Source organism: Megalobrama amblycephala, linkage group LG9 (assembly GCF_018812025.1).
Source record: "Megalobrama amblycephala isolate DHTTF-2021 linkage group LG9, ASM1881202v1, whole genome shotgun sequence".
Classification (NCBI taxonomy): Eukaryota; Metazoa; Chordata; class Actinopteri; order Cypriniformes; family Xenocyprididae; genus Megalobrama; species Megalobrama amblycephala.
The window spans coordinates 15,675,662-15,695,522 of NC_063052.1; the positions used below are offsets into that span (position 1 = coordinate 15,675,662).

A 19,861-nucleotide genomic window follows, 5' to 3' on the forward strand; every position below is an offset into this window, starting at 1 on the left:
GCTCTGTGTACATGATGTTGGTATAGAAAATCTATGCTGGGTCTCTTTGCTGCCTTGATGCCTCTAGGCCAAAGCGAATGAGTGACTGAAGTCCTAATCAATGGGAGGAGACAGTACAAACCAGCATGCCAGTCAACCATGGAATTACAAACGCAAGTGCCAACCCTCTGGCATTTCATCAAAAAAAATACTGGCACCGGATTATTCAGGATCTACGTTCATCATCACATGCACTGCCAATTATTTGTATAATAAGGCAGGCAGGCAGAAATACAACCTGCGAAACATTAATGAACGTCACTTGCAATGCTCCAGAACATACATATTCCATTCTAATGAGAGAAAGCCTGTGCAAAACCATCAAGGATCGCATGTGTTCACATTCCAGCAAACCGAGCCAAGTGTGACCAAGAGAGAGTTAGTGTCTGATTTACAGCTTCTGCATGTTAAGCTGCTCTGAGAGGCACCTGGTCACTGTAAGGGAGAAGCTGGACACTCTGAACACAAGAAACTGGACAAAATGGGTGCCTGAAAGCATCGGTTTGTGGTCCTGAATTAAAATTTCCTGATAATTTAGTCACCCACATGTCATCCAAGATGTTCATGTCTCGAAAAGAAATTTAGAAAGGTTTTTGAGGAAAACATTCCAGGATTTTTCTCCATATAGTGGACTTCACTGGGGTTCAATGGATTGAAGGTCCAAATGTCAGTTTCAGTGCAGCTTCAAAGAGCTCTACATGATCCCAGACGAGGAATAAGAGTCTTATCTAGAGAAACCATCAGACATTTTCTAAAAAAAAAAAAACAAATTTTATACTTTTTCACTACAAATGATCATCTCGCACTGCTCTGTGATGCATTACGTAATCATGTTGGAAAGGTCGTGTGTGACGTAGGCTCCAGTGTCTACAAAGCAATTGTTCAAAGACTAAGTCAAACGGACTTTACTAAAAAAAGGGAAAACAATGATGTCGGACGATTTTGAAGTTGGAGGAAAATGAGATGGATTTTTTCACGCGTGACCTTTCCAACATGATTACGTAATGCGTGGCGCATCGCAGAGCAGTGCAAGATGAGCATTTGTAGTTAAAAAGTATATAATTTTTTTTTTTTTTTTTTTTTTTAGAAAATGTCTGATGGTTTCTCTAGATAAGACTCTTATTCCTCGTCTGGGATCATGTAGAGCTCTTTGAAGCTGCACTGAAACTGACATTTGGACCTTCAACCTTTTGGTCCCCATTGATGTCCACTATATGGAGAAAAACCCTTTTCCTCAAAAACCTTTTCTTTCCGACTGAAGAAAGAAAGACATGAACATCTTGGATGACATGGAGGTGAGGAAATTATCAGGAAATTTTAATTCTGAAGTGAACTAATCCTTTAAGTTTATTACAAACGTGTAAATCATTTATGTCGCCTTCATCTAAATTCAACAACAAAAAAAGTTTAATCAAACCTAAAACTGCGTCTGTGACTCTACTATATATTTCTCTGCCATAAAATTCACAGTACACCAGTAAAAAACTATCACGATTCATTTCACATTTTCCAAAACTGCCATAAACATCAAATACTGTTCAATGATGTTGCTTAATTAGGCTATATTCCTATATCTTAAATCATAATTCTGTGTATTAATGTGTTCTCTGTGAAACAACAATGCCAAACTGAACTGAAAAACACTGCTGTGATTCGAGACACTTGATACATTACATCATCTGCCACGATACATGTATCGAACACATCACTCATCATTTGACACATTGTAACGCACAGTGTGAATCAGCGCAGAGGAACACTGTTTGACTGGTTACTTTATAACGTGGCTGTTTGACTTTACGCTCAACTACCCCCCAGCAAACCCCGTATTGTTCCCGGTTGAAACTCACCCTTTCCCCCGAAAGAAAGGCTGTCAAGCCGAGGGTTAATATCATCCAAACGTTCCTCATAATTCCTTAGTCTTCGCTCGTGAAAACGGAAAATATCGTCCCCCTCGTCTGTTTCCACTTTTGGTGAAACTCTTCCCTCTCTCTCTTTCTCTCTCTCTCTCTCACAGGACTCAAATCCCAGCGGATACGTGTTGCTTTTTGTCTGCTTATTCCTCCGCGCACTTCTGTACACTAAAATAGGTCGCTTTCGCGTCGAGTCTACGACCGCGTGCGTTTAAAGCTGCTCTCGTCTCGTAAAGGTGAGTTTAACGCGAGGTCTCTCGGCCATATGTCTGAAGAAGTGAAGCTCTGCTGTAGGAGCCACCCGCAGGACTGACTGAGAGGAAAATACGGGTCAAACGGAGGGAGAGCTTGAGCAATGATTGACAGAGAGCGCGACCATATGGGCGCGCGGACGGAGAGAGAGAGAGAGAGAGAGAGAGAGAGAGCGCGCGCGCGAGCGAGAGTGTAAAGTTTTAACTTGTTTTATTTTTTAAGACTCCATCAATGATGTATTTATCTTTCTTTCCAATTATTCAGATACATTTCATTATGTAAAACATTTTATTGTTAATTGTCGATAAACAGGTTAAACCGGTTCCCCCAAACCGGTCTGATTCGGTTCGAATGACTCATTTCCTCACTGGAGATAGGATTCCCCTTTATATTTTAAAACAAAAGTGTAAATTTCAACAATTGTATTCTGAAGGAGTCTGAAAATGTGAAACTACCTGCTGGAACGAGGTCAATGCACAGTAATTCTCAATGCAATATCTCCCCCTAATGGACACATATTGCGTAACAGCATCATAGATTATAATAAATAATCCTATTTTTGATTCTTAATCTTCTCTGGATTGGCCATGATCTTTATCGCCTAGGAATCAAAATTAAGTGTACTTGGTTTTGTAACAATGCGAATGCATTTGAAGGCATTATGAAAAAGTAAATTCCTTTGGGATAATTGGACTCGAGTCTTGAGTGCTTGCCAAAGGTAACCAATTAACTCCCTCTTCTAACTTCACAGACTGGGATTATTAGCTGTGGCGTCTTAGATTACCGCCAATTAAAGGATTAGTTGACTTCAGAATTAAAATTTCCTGATAATTTACTCTCCTCCATGTCATCCAAGATGTTCATGTCTTTTTTTCTTCAGTCTGGAAAGAAATGAAGGTTTTTGAGGAAAACATTCCAGGATTTTTCTCCATATAGTGGACTTCACTGGGGTTCAACAGGTCGAAGGTCCAAATGTCAGTTTCAGTGCAGCTTCAAAGAGCTCTACATGATCCCAGACGAGGAATAAGAGTCTTATCTAGAGAAACCATCACTCATTTTCTAAAAAAAATAAAAAAAAATATATACTTTTTAACCACAAATGCTGGTACTATAAAATCAATAAACCATTAGTCTAATAGCTGATACAGGAGAAAAGTAATGCAACGCATTTTGTTTATCCGTGTAAGCAAATTTGCATGGTTTTCAATTATTATTTTTCCATGAATCATTTCCATCCGCTAACATAAGGATGTGTTGATTATTCTTGTGAGGGTTGAATTTAAAGGGATAGTTCACCCCAAAATGAAAAATCATTATTTATTCACTCTCAAGTTGTTCTTAACCTACATGTAGTTCATTTGAAGAATGTTGGTAACTAAACAGTTGTTGGTCCCCATTGACTTCTATTGATTAGGGAAAATACTATGGAAGTCAGAAAAGTGCCACCTAAATTGTTATTTATTCTCATTATATGATTCTATCCAACCCCCATGGATAGCGACAACACAAATAATTGAAAGAAAATTGCATAATATAAACACACACACACACACACACACCAAAAAAAAACAAAAGGTAGTTTCAATGCATTGATGATTGATGCACTGCATTTATTCTGCTCGACTAAAAAACAAAATAGTTCGCATTTACAGTACAAGTATAATTCAATTCATAGCATGATTAAGCACTACCTAAGAGAGCAGGGCAGTTTACGACGTCTGAAGCCCTTCAACAGGTGAGGGAGCGGGGGAACGCTGGGTTATGATACTGCTCAGGGCCGAGCACTGGTTTGACTTCCTGGGTTAAAGGTCAGGAGACAGAGAGTGAGAGTATGAAAGAGAAGATGGGCCAGTAAAAGCATAAATCTTCACTTGCAGTTGCTTGAGCACAGAAGCCGATCAAGTTGCTTGCAACAACCTCACATAGAGGAGCTCTGAGATATCTTCATTAAAAGTACACTAAAACTGCATGTGTCTTGCTGAAGAACACTGTGGCCGGATCTACTTCTCTCTGGAGTCACGCTGGATCCTCCGCAGCGGCTGGCGTCACGCTCCGTCTGACATAATCTGAATATAAACACTTATTATAGGTGTATTGTAGTGATTAGACACGACAGGATAAGACAAAAATATGGTTTGGAAGATGGACTCATGATGTGCACGCTCATTATATAATTTTTTTACATTTTAAACAAAAAAAGTTGCATAATATAGTGTAATAGGTGCATTTTTCAAGCAAATTTAGTATAAATGTGTATCTGGGTTCTATTATTCTTTGGTGTTAAAAGGATTTTATTATTATTATTATCATTATTATTTTCTTTCCATAAATTAATGATTGTTTTTTTTTTTTGTTTTTTTTTTAAAGAAGCCATTCTTTAAAATATATTTAAAAAATAAAAATAAATAAAATATTATAATATAAAATAATTAAATAGTGTATATAAAAGTAAAAATAAATTAAACAATATTTAATAAAAATAATAAAAAACTTTAATGAAAAAATACCATTTTAAATTTAAATATATCTTAATTAAATAAAAATATTATGAAATAAGTTTCATTAGTCATAAATATTATTTCTTTTCAAAATTTAATGTTTGGGTTTTTCAGGATTCTTTAAAATGTATTAAAAAATAAAATAAATATAATATTATATATATATATATATATATATATATATATATATATATATATATATATATATATATATATATATATATATATATATATATATAAAATCCTGAATTATTATTATATTCCTAATTATTATATATTATTTTAATTATTTAAAATAATAATTATTATTTTCTAATAATTAATCCTAATTATTAATAAATAATCCTAATTATTTTATATTATGTTTATTATATTTAAATTTGTATTTAGCATTTAAAATTGTATTGTTTTAATTAAATATTTCATTTTTTAATTATATATATATTATATATTGTAAATACTAAATACAAATTTAAATATAATAAAAATAATACAAAATAATTTATGTTAATAATAATAATGAGTCAAAACTAGTTCATTAGTCAAACATGACTAAATTTTAATTTTACCCAGTTTTCTTGTGTTTCCATCAAGTGGACACTTTCTTATCTGTTATTCAGTGCTGTATGTCCGGGTCCACAACCTCAGACTGACCCTCTTCTGTGAACTGCTGATCTTCTGATTCATTCAGGGCGGGGTTAAAGCTGTCTGAGAAGTGCAATCGGCCAATCACCACCTGGATGCCCTTCAGGCCACGTCTGTCAAAGCTCATCCATCAGTATAACTGCAAACAGATACTGTTTGTTTTCCAATACTTTAAACTCGCAGCTTTTTTACTTGACTACACTTGACTGTTTCACCTGCTGTGAAATTACCGTGAAAGTAATGCAATTAACCTGAAATATACTGTAATTTCACACTAAAATGTTTAACAGTGCATGTTTCTGCAGTCATCTGCCTCTGTAAAGGATGACATGCTGTGTTAGCTGCTGATAGCTTACATGCACATCTTAATTGTGCCATTTCAGTAATTAAGCACAGCTCCTTTAATAATTTCATGCTTTTTCGTAAGGCTTAATTCAGGCCCGGCTCCAAATTCAAACTCACGAGAGACTTTGGTCTTTTCTCCAGAGCTTTCTTCTCAAAGAAGCAAGAGAAGTAGAGCAGGAGATTGGCGAGAAACACGTCCAGCTCTTTCCTTCAGCCAGTATTTTGGCAAAAATATTTGGAATCAAAGAGCTGCAAAGAATTACAACTGAAATGAGCTTTTACTGTTGGCTGTTGTTCATTTAGGGTATAAGAAACTGATATATTAGACAGGAAGAAATCTATAAGTAAATATTAAGAGTATGAAAATGCAAAACCCTTCCTCAAACAGTATATTAAAGAGGTCATGAATTGAGAAATCAACTTTTCCTTATTTAACTTTTGATATACAGTACAGTCCAAAAGTTTGGAACCACTAAGATTTTTAATGTTTTTAAAAGAAGTTTCGTCTGCTCACCAAGGCTACATTTATTTAATTAAAAATACAGTAAAAAACAGTAATATTGTGAAATATTATTACAATTTAAAATAACTGTTTTCTATTTGAATATATTTCACAAAGTAATTTATTTCTGTGATCAAAGCTGAATTTTCAGCATCATTACTCCAGTCTTCAGTGTCACATGATCCTTCAGAAATCATTCTAATATGCTGATCTGCTGCTCAATAAACATTTAATGTGTACAATTGTACAAAATATTTGTGTACAATATTTTTTTTTTCAGGATTATTTGATGAATAGAAAGTTCAAAAGAACAGTGTTTATCTGAAATCTAATCTTTTGTAACATTATAAATGTCTTTACTGCCACTTTTGATTGATTTAATGCATCCTTGCTGAATAAAAGTATTCATTTCTTTAATTTCTTTTCAAAAAAATAAAAATAAAAATTCTTACTGACCCCAAACTTTTGAACGGTAGTGTATAATGCTACAGAAGCTTTGTATTTCAGATAAATGCTGTTCTTTTGAACTTTCTATTCATCAAGGAATCCTGAAAAAAAAAGTACACAACTGTTTTCAACATTGAAAATAATCATAAATGTTTATTGAGCAGCAAATCAGCATATTAGAATGATTTCTGAAGGATCATGTGACACTGAAGACTGGAGTAACGATGCTGAAAATTCAGCTTTGCATCACAGGAATAAATTACTTTGTCAAATATATTTAAATAGTACACAGTTATTTTAAATTGTAATAATATTTCACAATATTACTGTTTTTTACTGTATTTTTAATTAAATAAATGTAGCCTTGGTGAGCAGACGAAACTTCTTTTAAAAACATTAAAAATCTTAGTGGTTCCAAACTTTTGGACTGTACTGTATAAGAGGTCATCTTACTATAAGAATATCCTGTAAGTTTCAAAACTGAAATTTTCCTTGTTAATCCAATAAAAGCTTTTATTGACACCAGACCCAGCAAACGACTGATCCTGTCATAGATAGGTGAAACCCCGCCTCCACGGAAGAAATCAACGCCTACTTCACCATTACAGTGTTAGCTCCGCCCACTGGTGTGTTAGTGAGATGAGGAGGAGAGAAGAGCGATTCAGGACTAAAATAACATTACCTTTCAAAGGATCCTAATGCAGGAATATGATTATTTATTTTCAACAATGTGAATGTCTCAGTTGAGCTTTATTTATTTGTATTCGGCTCATTTCACTGTGGATTCGTTGGTAAATCAATTGCATTTCGGCGCAAACAGACTTTTACGATATGGACTCGACAGTAATGCAACAACATGTCAGTAACTGTTCATTCTAATGCCTGATCTGATATTAATGATTCATGTACAGTCAGATGATCTTTGTCTGTGTGTCAGTAAATCAATCCAGTGACTAAACGCTCAACTTCACCTTGTTTCTCTTAGTAGGATGAAAATATTCTGCTATTTAAACGGTGATTAAATTATATATAGAAAACGATCAAAGAACGCTCCCTTTACAATCGCTGGAGCTGTCAATCAAACAGAGAAAGTTTATCAGTGACCAAAACTCCCGTTTTATTAAACGAATCTCTTAGTTACATCACATTTGCACTGTTAGTTATGATGAAAGCATTCGTTAGTGTGCAGAAATTGAGTTTCAATGACGAGATCACTGCTTTCATGAGCTCAACAACATGTCTGTGATCGACTACATGTTCATCACTGCAACCTTTCATGCCACGATCTAAACATAATGCTTTTCACGATTAGTTAACCTTGAGAGCTGTAATAGTAAAAACATGCTAAAGGTTTTCGAGAGAGTAATACTGAGCTATATTAAAATAGAAAGATGTTATCCAATCACAGCAGTGGGTGTTTACACTGAAGTCTCACAGCAGACACGCCCCTTAAATCAGAGCGTTCAAATATAATCAAGGTAGGAAAAATGCCTTTTATTTCTAAATTATGACAATTTTTGATGTAAAAAGCTTACTAACATTATAAGTGCACCCCAGGAAACATTATAAAACAATAAAACCCCTTTAAAATAAAATGCATAAAATAGAATAAAAATAAAAGTAAAAGCATACTTTAGCAGCGATAGAAACCCTCCCATTCTCCTGTTCTCGATCGCCACTGCAACATGTTCAATGTATATTAAACCATTATGGGAAATGCCATTTTTCATTGCTCATATTGTTTTCATTACGAAGCAAAGTACCTACATTTAACATCCTGAATCGTGACACATGCCTTTTGTGAGAGTTTTATTGAGGTCTTGAAGGCAGAGTCTCTCAATGTTCCTTTGAAAAATGAAACTGAGTAAATCAGTTGCTCAGAATAATACATCAAAGTCCTTCATAATGACCACCATGCCAAGAGAATGAAGTTATTACGCCATAATTATTTCCTGATGTCTGCCAACTGTACGAGCTGATGTTGAAAAACAGCTTCTGAAATGCATTTGATATGTTGATGCATTTTGTTGTTTTCTTCTTAGGCTTCTAAACTGATTTTAGAAAGAAAAAAAGTGATAGACTGTTAAAGAACAACAATTTATTTTTCATTTTCCAACATCCAAATGAAGGCATTGTTACCCTACATGCAGTTAATAGGGGGAAATGAGTAAGACTTTATTTTTCTCTCGACCATATTAAAGGGTTAGTTCACCCAAAAATGAAAATAATGTCATTTATTACTCACTCTCATGTCGTTCCACACCCGACCTTCATTAATCTTCAGAACACAAATTAAGATATTTTTGATGAAATCCGATGGCTCAGTGAGGCCTGCATAGCCAGCAATGACATTTCCTCTCTCAAGATCCATTAATGTACTAAAAATACGTTTAAATCAGTTCATGTGAGTACAGTGGTTCAATATTAATATTATAAAGCCACGAGAATATTTTTGGTGTGCCAAAAAAACAAAATAACGACTTATATAGTGATGGCCGATTTCAAAACACTGCTTCAGGAAGCTTCAGAGCGTTATGAATCAGCGTGTCGAATCAGCGGTTCGGAGCGCCAAAGTCACGTGATTTCAGCAGTTTGACACGCGATCCGAATCATGATTCGACACAAAAGATTCATAACGCTCCGAAGCTTCCTGAAGCAGTGTTTTGAATTCGGCTATCACTAAATAAGTCATTATTTTATTTTTTTTGGTGCACCAAAAATATTCTCGTGGCTTTATAATATTAATATTGAACCACTGTTACATTCAAGCTTTTTTTTTTTTTTTTTTTTTTTTTTTTTTTTTTTTTTTTGAAATTTTTTTTTTTTTTTTATATTCATTTTGATCATTTTGAAGGGATAAAATTATTGACTACAGGGAGACTTTAACGTTTGCTGAACTCATTTTTTTTTTACAATAATATATAAATATATATATTTTTAAATAGAATAAGGTGATTTTTCAGATCAATCTGTTTGACTTGGATGATGTTACTTGATTTAAATTAGAAATGACTCAACTAAATTTACATTTATTTGCCCTATACTGAATGATGTAGGCCTACATGATTTTCTAGGACAGTCTAGAACACGTGACCTACCGGTTCAGTCGGTTTTGTCACATTCACCCACATTACATTCATTAGCTACAGTAAACTCCGGAGCTGGAAGCGTCCACGGCAACCTAGCGACAGCCAGTAACGAAAGCGACGTGTGACGTTATGTGTGAAGCCACGCCCACCACGCACAAACTCTTCCTGTTATGAAACCGAAGCATATGAGAAGTTGCTCTTCTGGTGAATTGGAAAAGCGAGGTAACAAATCTCAAATCTTATCAAACATTTACAGTGTCGTTCGCAGATTTGAATTGAATGTTGATTAACTTATTTTGGCTGAGTGTGCTCAGTGTTTTTTTTTAAAGACTGGTGAATTGCATTGTACAATGCAACAAAAGTAACACATAGCCTATGTTTTTAAAGTAACATGAATGCTTTTATTGGCCGCTGAAAGTCCAATGATCCGCCCACTGATAGTTTTACCAGTCAGATGATACATTTATTGAGGTCATTGTAATATTGTGTCAGTTTCAGCACAAACAGAAAGTAACAACTCACAGATAACATGATATATAATGCTTTGTCATTGTGATTCTGCAAGTAGATCAGGTGATTTTGCACTGAAAAATCATTTTTGAAGCCTTGTTTAGGTAATTAATGTAGTAGTTACATTTTACAATGCAAATCAAGTGGTGACCTCACACACACACACACACACACACACAAAATGATTATTGCACAAAAGTTAACAAAAATGACTAATCAAACATTGAAATGTATTAATATTGAATTGTGTTGACCCAACAGTATACAGCATTATTAATATGACATAGACTGAATAGTAAAATTAAGCATTTAAATGCAGAAACAGCAGTAGAAGTGTACTTTACATACTTTACATATTTCAAATAGTCTGGATAGTATTTTCTGTATCTTGCATAGTTTACTTCATGCATGCATGCCATTAAACCTGTCTTGCATCTGATAATTAAAGATTAATATGTGCCACAGTAGCTTGATCAGATGCACAACATTTGACATCAACTATAGAAAGCATTTCCTCCTTATGTTTAAACGTTCATCAGCCTATTTATTTTGCTCTCCTAACTATGCATGCTTATCTAATTTGCATTTTATTATTTGCAACCGTCCGCTACCCTGAAGAGAAGAGAGGACATGTCTGCCCAGGCGAACCGGGTCATGGCTTTATCCGAGTGGGAGAACAGGTGGCACGAAGGAAGAACTGGTTTTCACAGACCTCAAGTGCACAAGTAATCACAGAATCACATGTTTGGTCACTACTATAATCATGCATATTAAAGAGGACCTATTAAGCTTTGTCCCATTGTTTTTTTCGTGTGTAAAGTTGCTGTTTTTCATATTTCATGAAAAAGTCCTGCAATGTTCCAAAGTTCTTCTCTATATGAGTGTCAGTGTTTCTGAACTCCCTGAAACGCCTCCATCTTGAGTTTTCTTCACAATATTCCTCATTTAAATAATTCATATGCAGAATAAAGGGGCGGGGCCTGGTTGAGTTAGTTAGTAGTGTGTTGAAACTGGCGGTTATGGTAAGGGGCGGGACATTTCCCAAACACTAATCACAACACACTGCTCCAGCCGACCAATCGGAGCACATTGTGCTTTTCAGAAGGAGGGGCTTCATAGAGACAGGAACTAATCAGAGCGTTACTGACAGACTGGGAAGAGAGGAGCTGCAACAATGGAGAATATGAGGAAAATAATCAACATTCAATCAGGAAAACCTGTTCTAGTAGAGACCAAAAACAACATCAAGACCGTAAAAGGGCATAATATGGTGTCTTTAACATATCTCATATAGCTGCATGATTTAGATGCCCATCACGTGTTGCTTACGAATGAATAATCTTCATTTTGAATTATCCATAAATGTATAGAGGAGCCACACAATGTTATCATTGTATTATTTAACTCTAAATATCTCAGAGATTTTTTGTACTTTTTGGTAGTTTGCTGGAAAACAACTTGGACAAAGTCGTATGTGGACGAAAGGAGGTTCGATTCTTCTTCCCATTATGTGGAAAAGCTGTAGACATGAAATGGTATGAGGTCTGTTTCAATGAATAATGTTAAAAATGTAATTAGAGCTCCCTAAAATGTTCATATATTTTCTCAGGCTGGCTGATATGGGTCACACAGTTGTTGGAGTTGAAATTTCCGAAAAAGGAATTAAACAGTTCTTTGCAGAGCAAAATCTTGCTTATAATGAAGAACCACTATCGGCTATTCCTGGAGCAAAGCTTTTCAAGGTATCTGAAGATCTCATATTTGTCATCTATAGTGTTTTCAGGGAACAAGCCAATGATAAAATTACAGTACTCATAAATCATACATTGAGTTACTCTCCACTAGATCTGCAAAAGATCTCGATTCAAACACCCACATGATCTTATTCTTAAATGACAATGATTCGGCAATGATAACAGTGAACATTCAGATCTGTGTTCTGATCCAGAGAGAGCCGTTGTCATGTATAGATAAGAAACAGCTTCACAAACAGTCTTTTCAACCACACAGTATCGTTATTTCTGTCTTATAATAATTCATATCATCACAGAAGTACTGGGAAAGAAGCTTGTAGTTAGGATATAAACACTGATGTCTACGGTAGTGATCAAAATAGAGTAAATCACCTTTTGAAAGTAATTTGATGCTTCAAATCAAGATTGTATCAATTACATCATTACACCAGTAGGTGCTGACAAGTGACTGTTAAAAAATGTGTTTGTCCTTGAATCATTCATTCAAGAGATCTGTTCAAAAATGCTGATTCGTCTGGTAATGAAAAAAGTCTTTATGAGTGAGTCGTTGAATCATTCACTCAACAGATTTGTTCAAAAACGCTGATTCAGCCGGTAATTAAACAAGTGAAGTCTTTATGAGTGAGTCATTGAATCATTCACTCAACAGATTTGTTCAAAAATGCTGATTCAGCCAGTAATGAAACAAGTGAAGTCTTTATGAGTGAGTCATTGAATCATTCATTCAAACGATTTGTTCAAAAATACTGATTCGTCTGGTAATGAAACAAGTCTTTATGAGTGAGTCATTGAATCATTCACTCAACAGACTTGTTCAAAAATACTGATTCATCCGGTAATGAAACAAGTGAAGTCTTTATGAGTGAGTCATTGAATCATTCATTCAAACGATTTGTTCAAAAATACTGATTCGTCTGGTAATGAAACAAGTCTTTATGAGAGAGTCATTGAATCATTCACTCAACAGATTTGTTCAAAAACGCTGATTCAGCCGGTAATGAAACAAGTGAATTCTTTATGAGTGAGTCATTGAATCATTCATTCAAACGATTTGTTCAAAAATACTGATTCGTCTGGTAATGAAACAAGTGAAGTCTTTATGAGTGAGTCATTGAATCATTCACTCAACAGACTTGTTCAAAAATACTGATTCATCCGGTAATGAAACAAGTCTTTATGAGTGAGTCATTGAATCATTTACTCAACAGATTTGTTCAAAAATACTGATTCGTCTGGTAATGAAACAAGTCTTTATGATTGAGTCGTTTAATCATTCACTCAACAGATTTGTTCAAAAACGCTGATTCAGCCGGTAATGAAACAAGTGAAGTCTTTATGAGTGAGTCATTGAATCATTCACTCAACAGACTTGTTCAAAAATACTGATTCAGCCAGTAATGAAACAAGTGAAGTCTTCATGAGTGAGTCTTTGAATCATTCATTCAACAGATTTATTCAAAAACGATAATTCATCCGGTAATACAGTATATTCAAAATAATTCATTCAAATTAATTAAATATTTTTAAAACAGTCTGCAGCAATTAACATTTTGTCAGAACCTCTTGTAAATTGTTATTTTGTTTAGTTGTCTGTTCAGAATCGTGGGAGAGTCGTACAGCTCTACTATCTGGTTCATTATCCTCTATAGATAAATAACTAGAAGAATAACAAAGTGCTTTAAACCAGTGTGTTTGTGACTGTGTCTACAGGTAAAATAACTGGAAGTGAATGACAGAGAGCCTTACACATTCAAGTTACAAATGGCCGTGTCACTCTTACATTTAAAATAGTGTGACTCGTTGTATTGTAATGGTGGATTTTGGCTGTGTCAGATTAATACAGATGGATACTCACAATGCTTCAGCTTTCCTTAATGGAAGCAGACGGCGTGATGTTTCTGTGTCATGCTCTCTCGGCTAATGCATTTTCCTTGTTCTCAGAGCGCAGATGGAAAGATCTCCATCTATCAGTGTGATTTATACAAGTTCTCCAGGTGCGTTTTATACTTTCTAATTTTAGATGATAAAACGTCACATGAAGCACATTTAAATGCCTCTTTTGGTCTCACAGTGCTGTTGCAGGAAAGTTCGGAGGGATTTGGGATAGAGGAGCGCTGGTGGCCATAAACCCATGTGACAGGCAGAAGTACGTATTAAATAATCAATATTTCACATCCATTAATTTATTTATGGTTTAAGTGGGATTGTATTTGAACACATACTCTCTTCATCCCAAAGGTACGCCACGCTCCTTATTTCTTTAATGAACAATGACTGCAGATATCTGGTGGACACAATGGAATACAATCCTGAGCTCTACAAAGGTGATGTTAGGAAAGAGTCCTTATTATTATTCATTAAAAAGCATATGTTTGGGGTCAGCAAGGACGCATTAAATTGATCAAAAGTGACATTAAAGACATTTATAATGTTAAAAAAGGATTTATATTTTAAATAAATGCTGTTCTTTTGAACTTTCTATTCATCCTGGAATAAAATTTATGATGGTTTCGACAAAAATCTGAAGCAGCACAATTGTTTTCAACAGCAAATCAGCAAATCATCATATTAGAATGATTTCTGAAGGATCATGTGACACTGAAGACTGGAGTAATGATGCTGAAAATCAAGATTTGATCACAGGAATAAATTACACTTTACTATATATTCACATAGAAAACAGCTGTTTTACACTTGTAAAAATATTACACTGTTTTTACTGTATTTTTAATACATAAAGCAGCCTTGATGAGCCGAAGAAGGAAAAAAAAGTCTAACCGACCCCAAACGTTTGAACAGCAGTGTATGTGTTTTGTATAAAGTATTTGATCTTTTCTGTCACCACATTTGACGTACAGGTCCACCATTTTTTGTATCAGAAGAGGATGTAAAAAATGCTTTTGGTGAGTTTTGGTCACACGTCATCTTAGCTATTTTTTGTCATGTTTTTTGTCATTTATTATGCATTATAGAGCGTTTATTTTTTAGCCAATAATGATGGCAGTATCTCTCGTATTCCAGGAGGGGGCTGCGACATTGAACTGCTTCAGTCTGTCGATGGATTTGAGGAAAGACACAAATCATGGGGACTGGATTCACTGACAGAGAAAGTCTACCTTCTCACTCCAAAAGCACAGTGATCAATAACCAAATCAGCTGGAGGGTGATTAAAAAAAGTAAAGATTGCCAATACAATTAAAAAAATATATATAGGGTTAAAGTGGGACAAATTGCAGTAACCTGAAAGTTATTGGTTTCATATGTGAACATAATGTAAAATATTTTAATAAATCATTAATTAATTATTTTTAAAATAGTTTGTGTTTATTTCATAACTGGACCAGAGGCATCAAGTGATGTGAGTTCTCAGTTTGACCACAAGAGGGCAGTAGTTTGACATTTTCCTGACTGATTATTTGCACCATCCTGTTAAGCTTACTGTATAAACACACACAAGAACTGCAGTTAGAGTTCCTGACATTATGAGATTTTGATGTAATCAGTGGTATTTTATAAAAATGAACATAGTATTGGGTTATTAGTATTTATATTTAAATATTTTGGATAAAAGCATCTTTTGAATAGATGTAGATCCTGAAATGTGTGTTTGTCGCATTTAAAAGCATGTAAACAAGCAAGAATGCATTTCTTTGGCTAGTTACACTCTAGAAAATGCTGGGTTAAAAACAACCCAAGTTGATTGAAAATGGACAAACCCAACGATTGGATTAAATGTTTTATTTAACTCAAATATTGTTTAAAAATGACTGTATGTCTGGCTTAAAATGAACCCAAAATGTGTTGGAAATTAAAAATCAGACACATAATTACTAGAGGAAACAATAATTATCAAAAGGTGGACATTTATTAATAAGCAATTTAATAAATGTTTGTTTAATTGTTATTCATTAAACTTAATAAATGTTCAATCATTAATGCATATTAACAAATGTTAATTTCTAACAGACTGGGTTCATTTTAAGCAAGAAATACAGTAATTTTTAAGCAATAGTTGAGTTAAATTAAACTACCCAGCAGGTTGAGCAAACATTTAACCCAACCACTGGGTTTGTCCATTTTCAACCCCAGTGTAGTCTTACTGTTCTATTTGAATCTTTTGAAATTTGGCAACAGACTTTTTAAGGCAGTAACAAATGCATTTTTCCATATATTTTTAGCTTAAAGGTACTGAAAGAAATGCAGTTAACGAATCATTAAGAGAAATGAAGGCGATTTTACACAGTCGAGTCAACACTGCTTTATTCCACGCTTGAAAATCAGTGCAAAGACGCAATGCTGCATTAAAGCCAGACTAAACCATGCCTGTTCTGAGCCGCCTCAGCTCTCACTATCGATGTATACAGTTTTAATTGCCGTGTAAATGCATCTTATGCCTCCTCCGAGCAGCCTAAATGTTATCTTCGCCGTGTGAATTTGATTTTAGATTACGACTCCCATCGCTAATCAACCGTGTTATATAAAAAACAAAACAAAAACTCTCGGGGAAATAGTTTGGCAACAGTCAAGGTCTTTTCTGGTTCACCGCACAGCTTCGGCTCGCGACCTCCGGCGACAGTGACGCGCACCGCTGTCCAGATGTGCGCCTGTTTACTTTAAATATAGCTCGTGCTCGGGCACCCCGAGTCTCTGAGCCAATCACGAACGCCGGGGGCGGGGTCGACTGGAATGTTGTGGATGCGAGAAAATGAACAATGTAGCCCCATATACTGATGCTGTAACGGATCATATCAATATGAATAAACCTCTAGAAGTAGAAAGAGAAGGATGAGCATCTGAACGCGACTGAACGGGATTTGTGGAGCGCACGCGTCAGCTGAAGTTCAGGGTGAGGCACTGTCTGTCATACACAGTCTTATGTTTCATTGTGCCTCTGCATCGCATTGATGCATTCATTTTATTGCTTATTATTTCATGCGATTTTTTAATAATCAAGAACGCGCAATTTCCGGGGAACTTCATTGTTTGCGGCCGCGCGCAATCCACCCCAAGGGCACTGCGACCATTGTTTCCTTGTCATATTTCATACACAAGGCAGCGACAGCTCCCATCCACCAGCTCGATAAAATATTAACGTGGCTGCTGGCGTTTCTGTGTGCTTAATGACTACATATACAGGCGGAGGTCTCATCTCCTCATTCATACACATGATCTGACGCGCAATTAAGGTAAGAAACCCACATTATTATCGCGGAGGAACGCCTCTTTCTGTCTAGGAAGCCGACAGCTCAGCTTCAGGATAATTGCAGCCCCTAATGGAATATTAATATTTGCCCAAATCTGCTTCTATATCATTAAAGAGTGGGGAGAGAGGGCGGGCACGCGGGAGGAGGTGTGAGATTACGCGCGCGCCCGGTGCGTATGCTTGCGCGAGTCGCTCTGTAACTCAATCAGCTTGTTGAGCTGGTAAAGCGAGAAGACACGCGCTTCAGAGGAGAGGAGGAGGTGGAGAGAGAGAGAGAGAGAGAGAGAGAGAGACGGGGTTTTGAAGGCAGCGGAGGTGTCTGTGGTGAGGTTCAGGGTGGACTGTGTGGCACGAGAGTTGTTGCGTCACGTAATATTGTGCTGGTGAAAACAAGCAGAGCGGTTTGACAGAGAGGATAAGAGGAAGCATTCAATATCGGGAATGATGATGATGATGAGGAGGAGGAGGATGAGGATGCAGCCATAACGAGGGACCAGCGTCATAATAACAGGTAACGCACTTAATCCGACCTTTGCGCAAGAACAAGTGGAGAATATAAACAAGTAGAAACGTAGAAATGGTAAATATTCATTAAATTCAAACTGCGCAGACGTGACGAATATTTAGCGATTTAAACTTAAAATGTTATACACTCTGAAAAATGCGGGGTTGAAAATGGACAAACCCAGTGGTTGGGTGAAATGTTTGACCAGCATGCTGGGCAGTGTTATTTAACTCAAATATTGTTTAAAAATTACTGTATGGCTGGATAAAAATGAACCCAAAAATAGTTTGGAAATTAAAAATCAGACACGTAATTACTAGAGGCAAAAATAATAATCAAAATGTGAACATTTATTAATAAGCAATTTAATACATGTTTATTATTTAATTATTATTCATTAAGCATATTAATAAATGTTCATTTCCAACATATTTTGGGTTCATTTTAAGCAGGAAATACATTCATTTTTAAACAATGACTGAGTTAAATAAAACTACCCAGCAGGTTGGGCAAACATTTAACCCAATCGATGAGTTAAAACAACCAATTTGATGGGTTAAATAACCCAGCTGCTGGGATAAAACAACCCAATCGCTGGGTTAAAACAGCCCAACGTCTGGGTTAAAACAACCCAACCGCTGGGTTAAAACAGCCAATACGCTGGGTTAAAACAGCCCAACCGCTGGGTTAAAACAGCCAATACGCTGGGTTAAAACAGCCCAACCTCTGGGTTAAAACATCCCAAATGCTGGGTTAAAACAGCCCAACCGCTAGGTTAAAACAGCCAATACGCTGGGTTAAAACATCCCAAACGCTGGGTTAAAACATCCCAAACACTGGGTTAAAACAACCCAATCACTGGGATAAAACAACCCAATCGCTGGGTTAAAACAGCCAAACCGCTGGGATTAAAACAACCCAATCGCTGGGTTAAAACAGCCCAACCGCTGGGTTAAAACAGCCAATACGCTGGGTTAAAACAGCCCAACGTCTGGGTTAAAACAGCCCAACCGCTGGGTTAAAACAGCCAATACGCTGGGTTAAAACAGCCCAACCTCTGGGTTAAAACATCCCAAATGCTGGGTTAAAACAGCCCAACCGCTAGGTTAAAACAGCCAATACGCTGGGTTAAAACATCCCAAACGCTGGGTTAAAACATCCCAAACACTGGGTTAAAACAACCCAATCACTGGGATAAAACAACCCAATCGCTGGGTTAAAACAGCCAAACCGCTGGGATAAAACAACCCAATCGCTGGGTTAAAACAACCCAATCGCTGGGTTAAAACAGCCCAACCACTAGGTTAAAACAGCCAATACGCTGGGTTAAAACAGCCCAACCGCTGGGTTAAAACAGCCAATTCGCTGAGTTAAAACAGCCAATTCGCTGAGTTAAAACAGCCCGACCGCTGGGTTAAAACAACCCAATCGCTGGGTTAAAACAACCCAATCGCTGGGTTAAAACAACCCAATTCGCTGGGTTAAATAACCCAACCGCTGGGTTAAAACAACCCAACCGCTGGGTTAAAACAGCCCAACCGCTGGGTTAAAACAGCCCAACCGCTGGGTTAAAACAGCCAATACGCTGGGTTAAAACAACCCAATCGCTGGGTTAAAACAGCCCAACCGCTGGGTTAAAACAGCCCAATCGCTGGGTTAAAACAGCCAATTCGCTGGGTTAAATAACCCAATCGCTGGGTTAAAACAGCCAATTCACTGGGTTAAAACAACCCAATTCGCTAGGTTAAATAACCCAACCGCTGGGTTAAAACAACCCAATCGCTGGGTTAAAACAACCCAATCGCTGGGTTAAAACAGCCAATTCATTGGGTTAAAACAACCCAATTCATTGGGTTAAAACAACCCAATTCGCTGGGTTAAATACCCAACCGCTGGGTTAAAACAACCCAATCGCTGGGTTAAAACAGCCAATTCACTGGGTTAAAACAACCCAATCGCTGGGTTAAAACAGCCAATTCACTGGGTTAAAACAACCCAATTCGCTGGGTTAAAACAACCCAATCGCTGGGTTAAATAACCCAATCGCTGGGTTAAAACAGCCAATTCGCTGGGTTAAAACAACCCAATTCGCTGGGTTAAATAACCCAACCGCTGGGTTAAAACAACCCAATCGCTGGGTTTAAAACAGCCAATTCACT

The 19,861-nt window shown here is 36.3% G+C and overlaps 3 protein-coding genes across 3 annotated transcripts in view; 2 read left to right on the forward strand and 1 right to left on the reverse strand.

Annotated features, from left to right (window-relative positions):
* sdc2 (syndecan 2) overlaps positions 1-2,307 on the reverse strand; it is a 37,277-nt gene extending 34,970 nt beyond the window's left edge. The window contains exon 1 of the mRNA XM_048201812.1: positions 1,890-2,307. Within this exon, the coding sequence (XP_048057769.1) occupies positions 1,890-1,949 (60 nt within the window). The 5' untranslated portion in view covers positions 1,950-2,307. The remainder of the gene's footprint in view (positions 1-1,889) is intronic.
* A 7,490-nt stretch (positions 2,308-9,797) lies between these two features.
* Positions 9,798-15,308, forward strand: LOC125275125 (probable thiopurine S-methyltransferase). The gene is made up of 9 exons (XM_048201813.1): positions 9,798-9,952; positions 10,859-10,965; positions 11,683-11,775; positions 11,850-11,982; positions 13,936-13,988; positions 14,066-14,140; positions 14,233-14,318; positions 14,853-14,897; positions 15,016-15,308. Exons 2-9 carry the CDS (start codon positions 10,871-10,873, stop codon positions 15,132-15,134), a joined length of 699 nt encoding a protein of 232 aa, XP_048057770.1. The 5' UTR covers positions 9,798-9,952; positions 10,859-10,870; the 3' UTR covers positions 15,135-15,308.
* A 1,938-nt stretch (positions 15,309-17,246) lies between these two features.
* The window catches only part of LOC125275126 (exostosin-1c), a 64,570-nt gene continuing 61,955 nt past the window's right edge, over positions 17,247-19,861 (forward strand). Inside the window, 1 exon segment of the mRNA XM_048201814.1 lies at positions 17,247-17,708. The gene's annotated coding sequence lies outside the window, so the exon portion shown is untranslated.

Excerpts from the sequence above, each read along its gene's own strand:
- LOC125275125 (XM_048201813.1), top strand. The coding sequence starts at position 10,871 with ATGTCTGCCCAGGCGAACCGGGTCATGGCTTTATCCGAGTGGGAGAAC. Across the intron at positions 11,983-13,935 it reads CTGGAGCAAAGCTTTTCAAG|AGCGCAGATGGAAAGATCTC; the intron begins GTATCTGAAGAT and ends CCTTGTTCTCAG. Across the intron at positions 14,898-15,015 it reads GGATGTAAAAAATGCTTTTG|GAGGGGGCTGCGACATTGAA; the intron begins GTGAGTTTTGGT and ends CTCGTATTCCAG.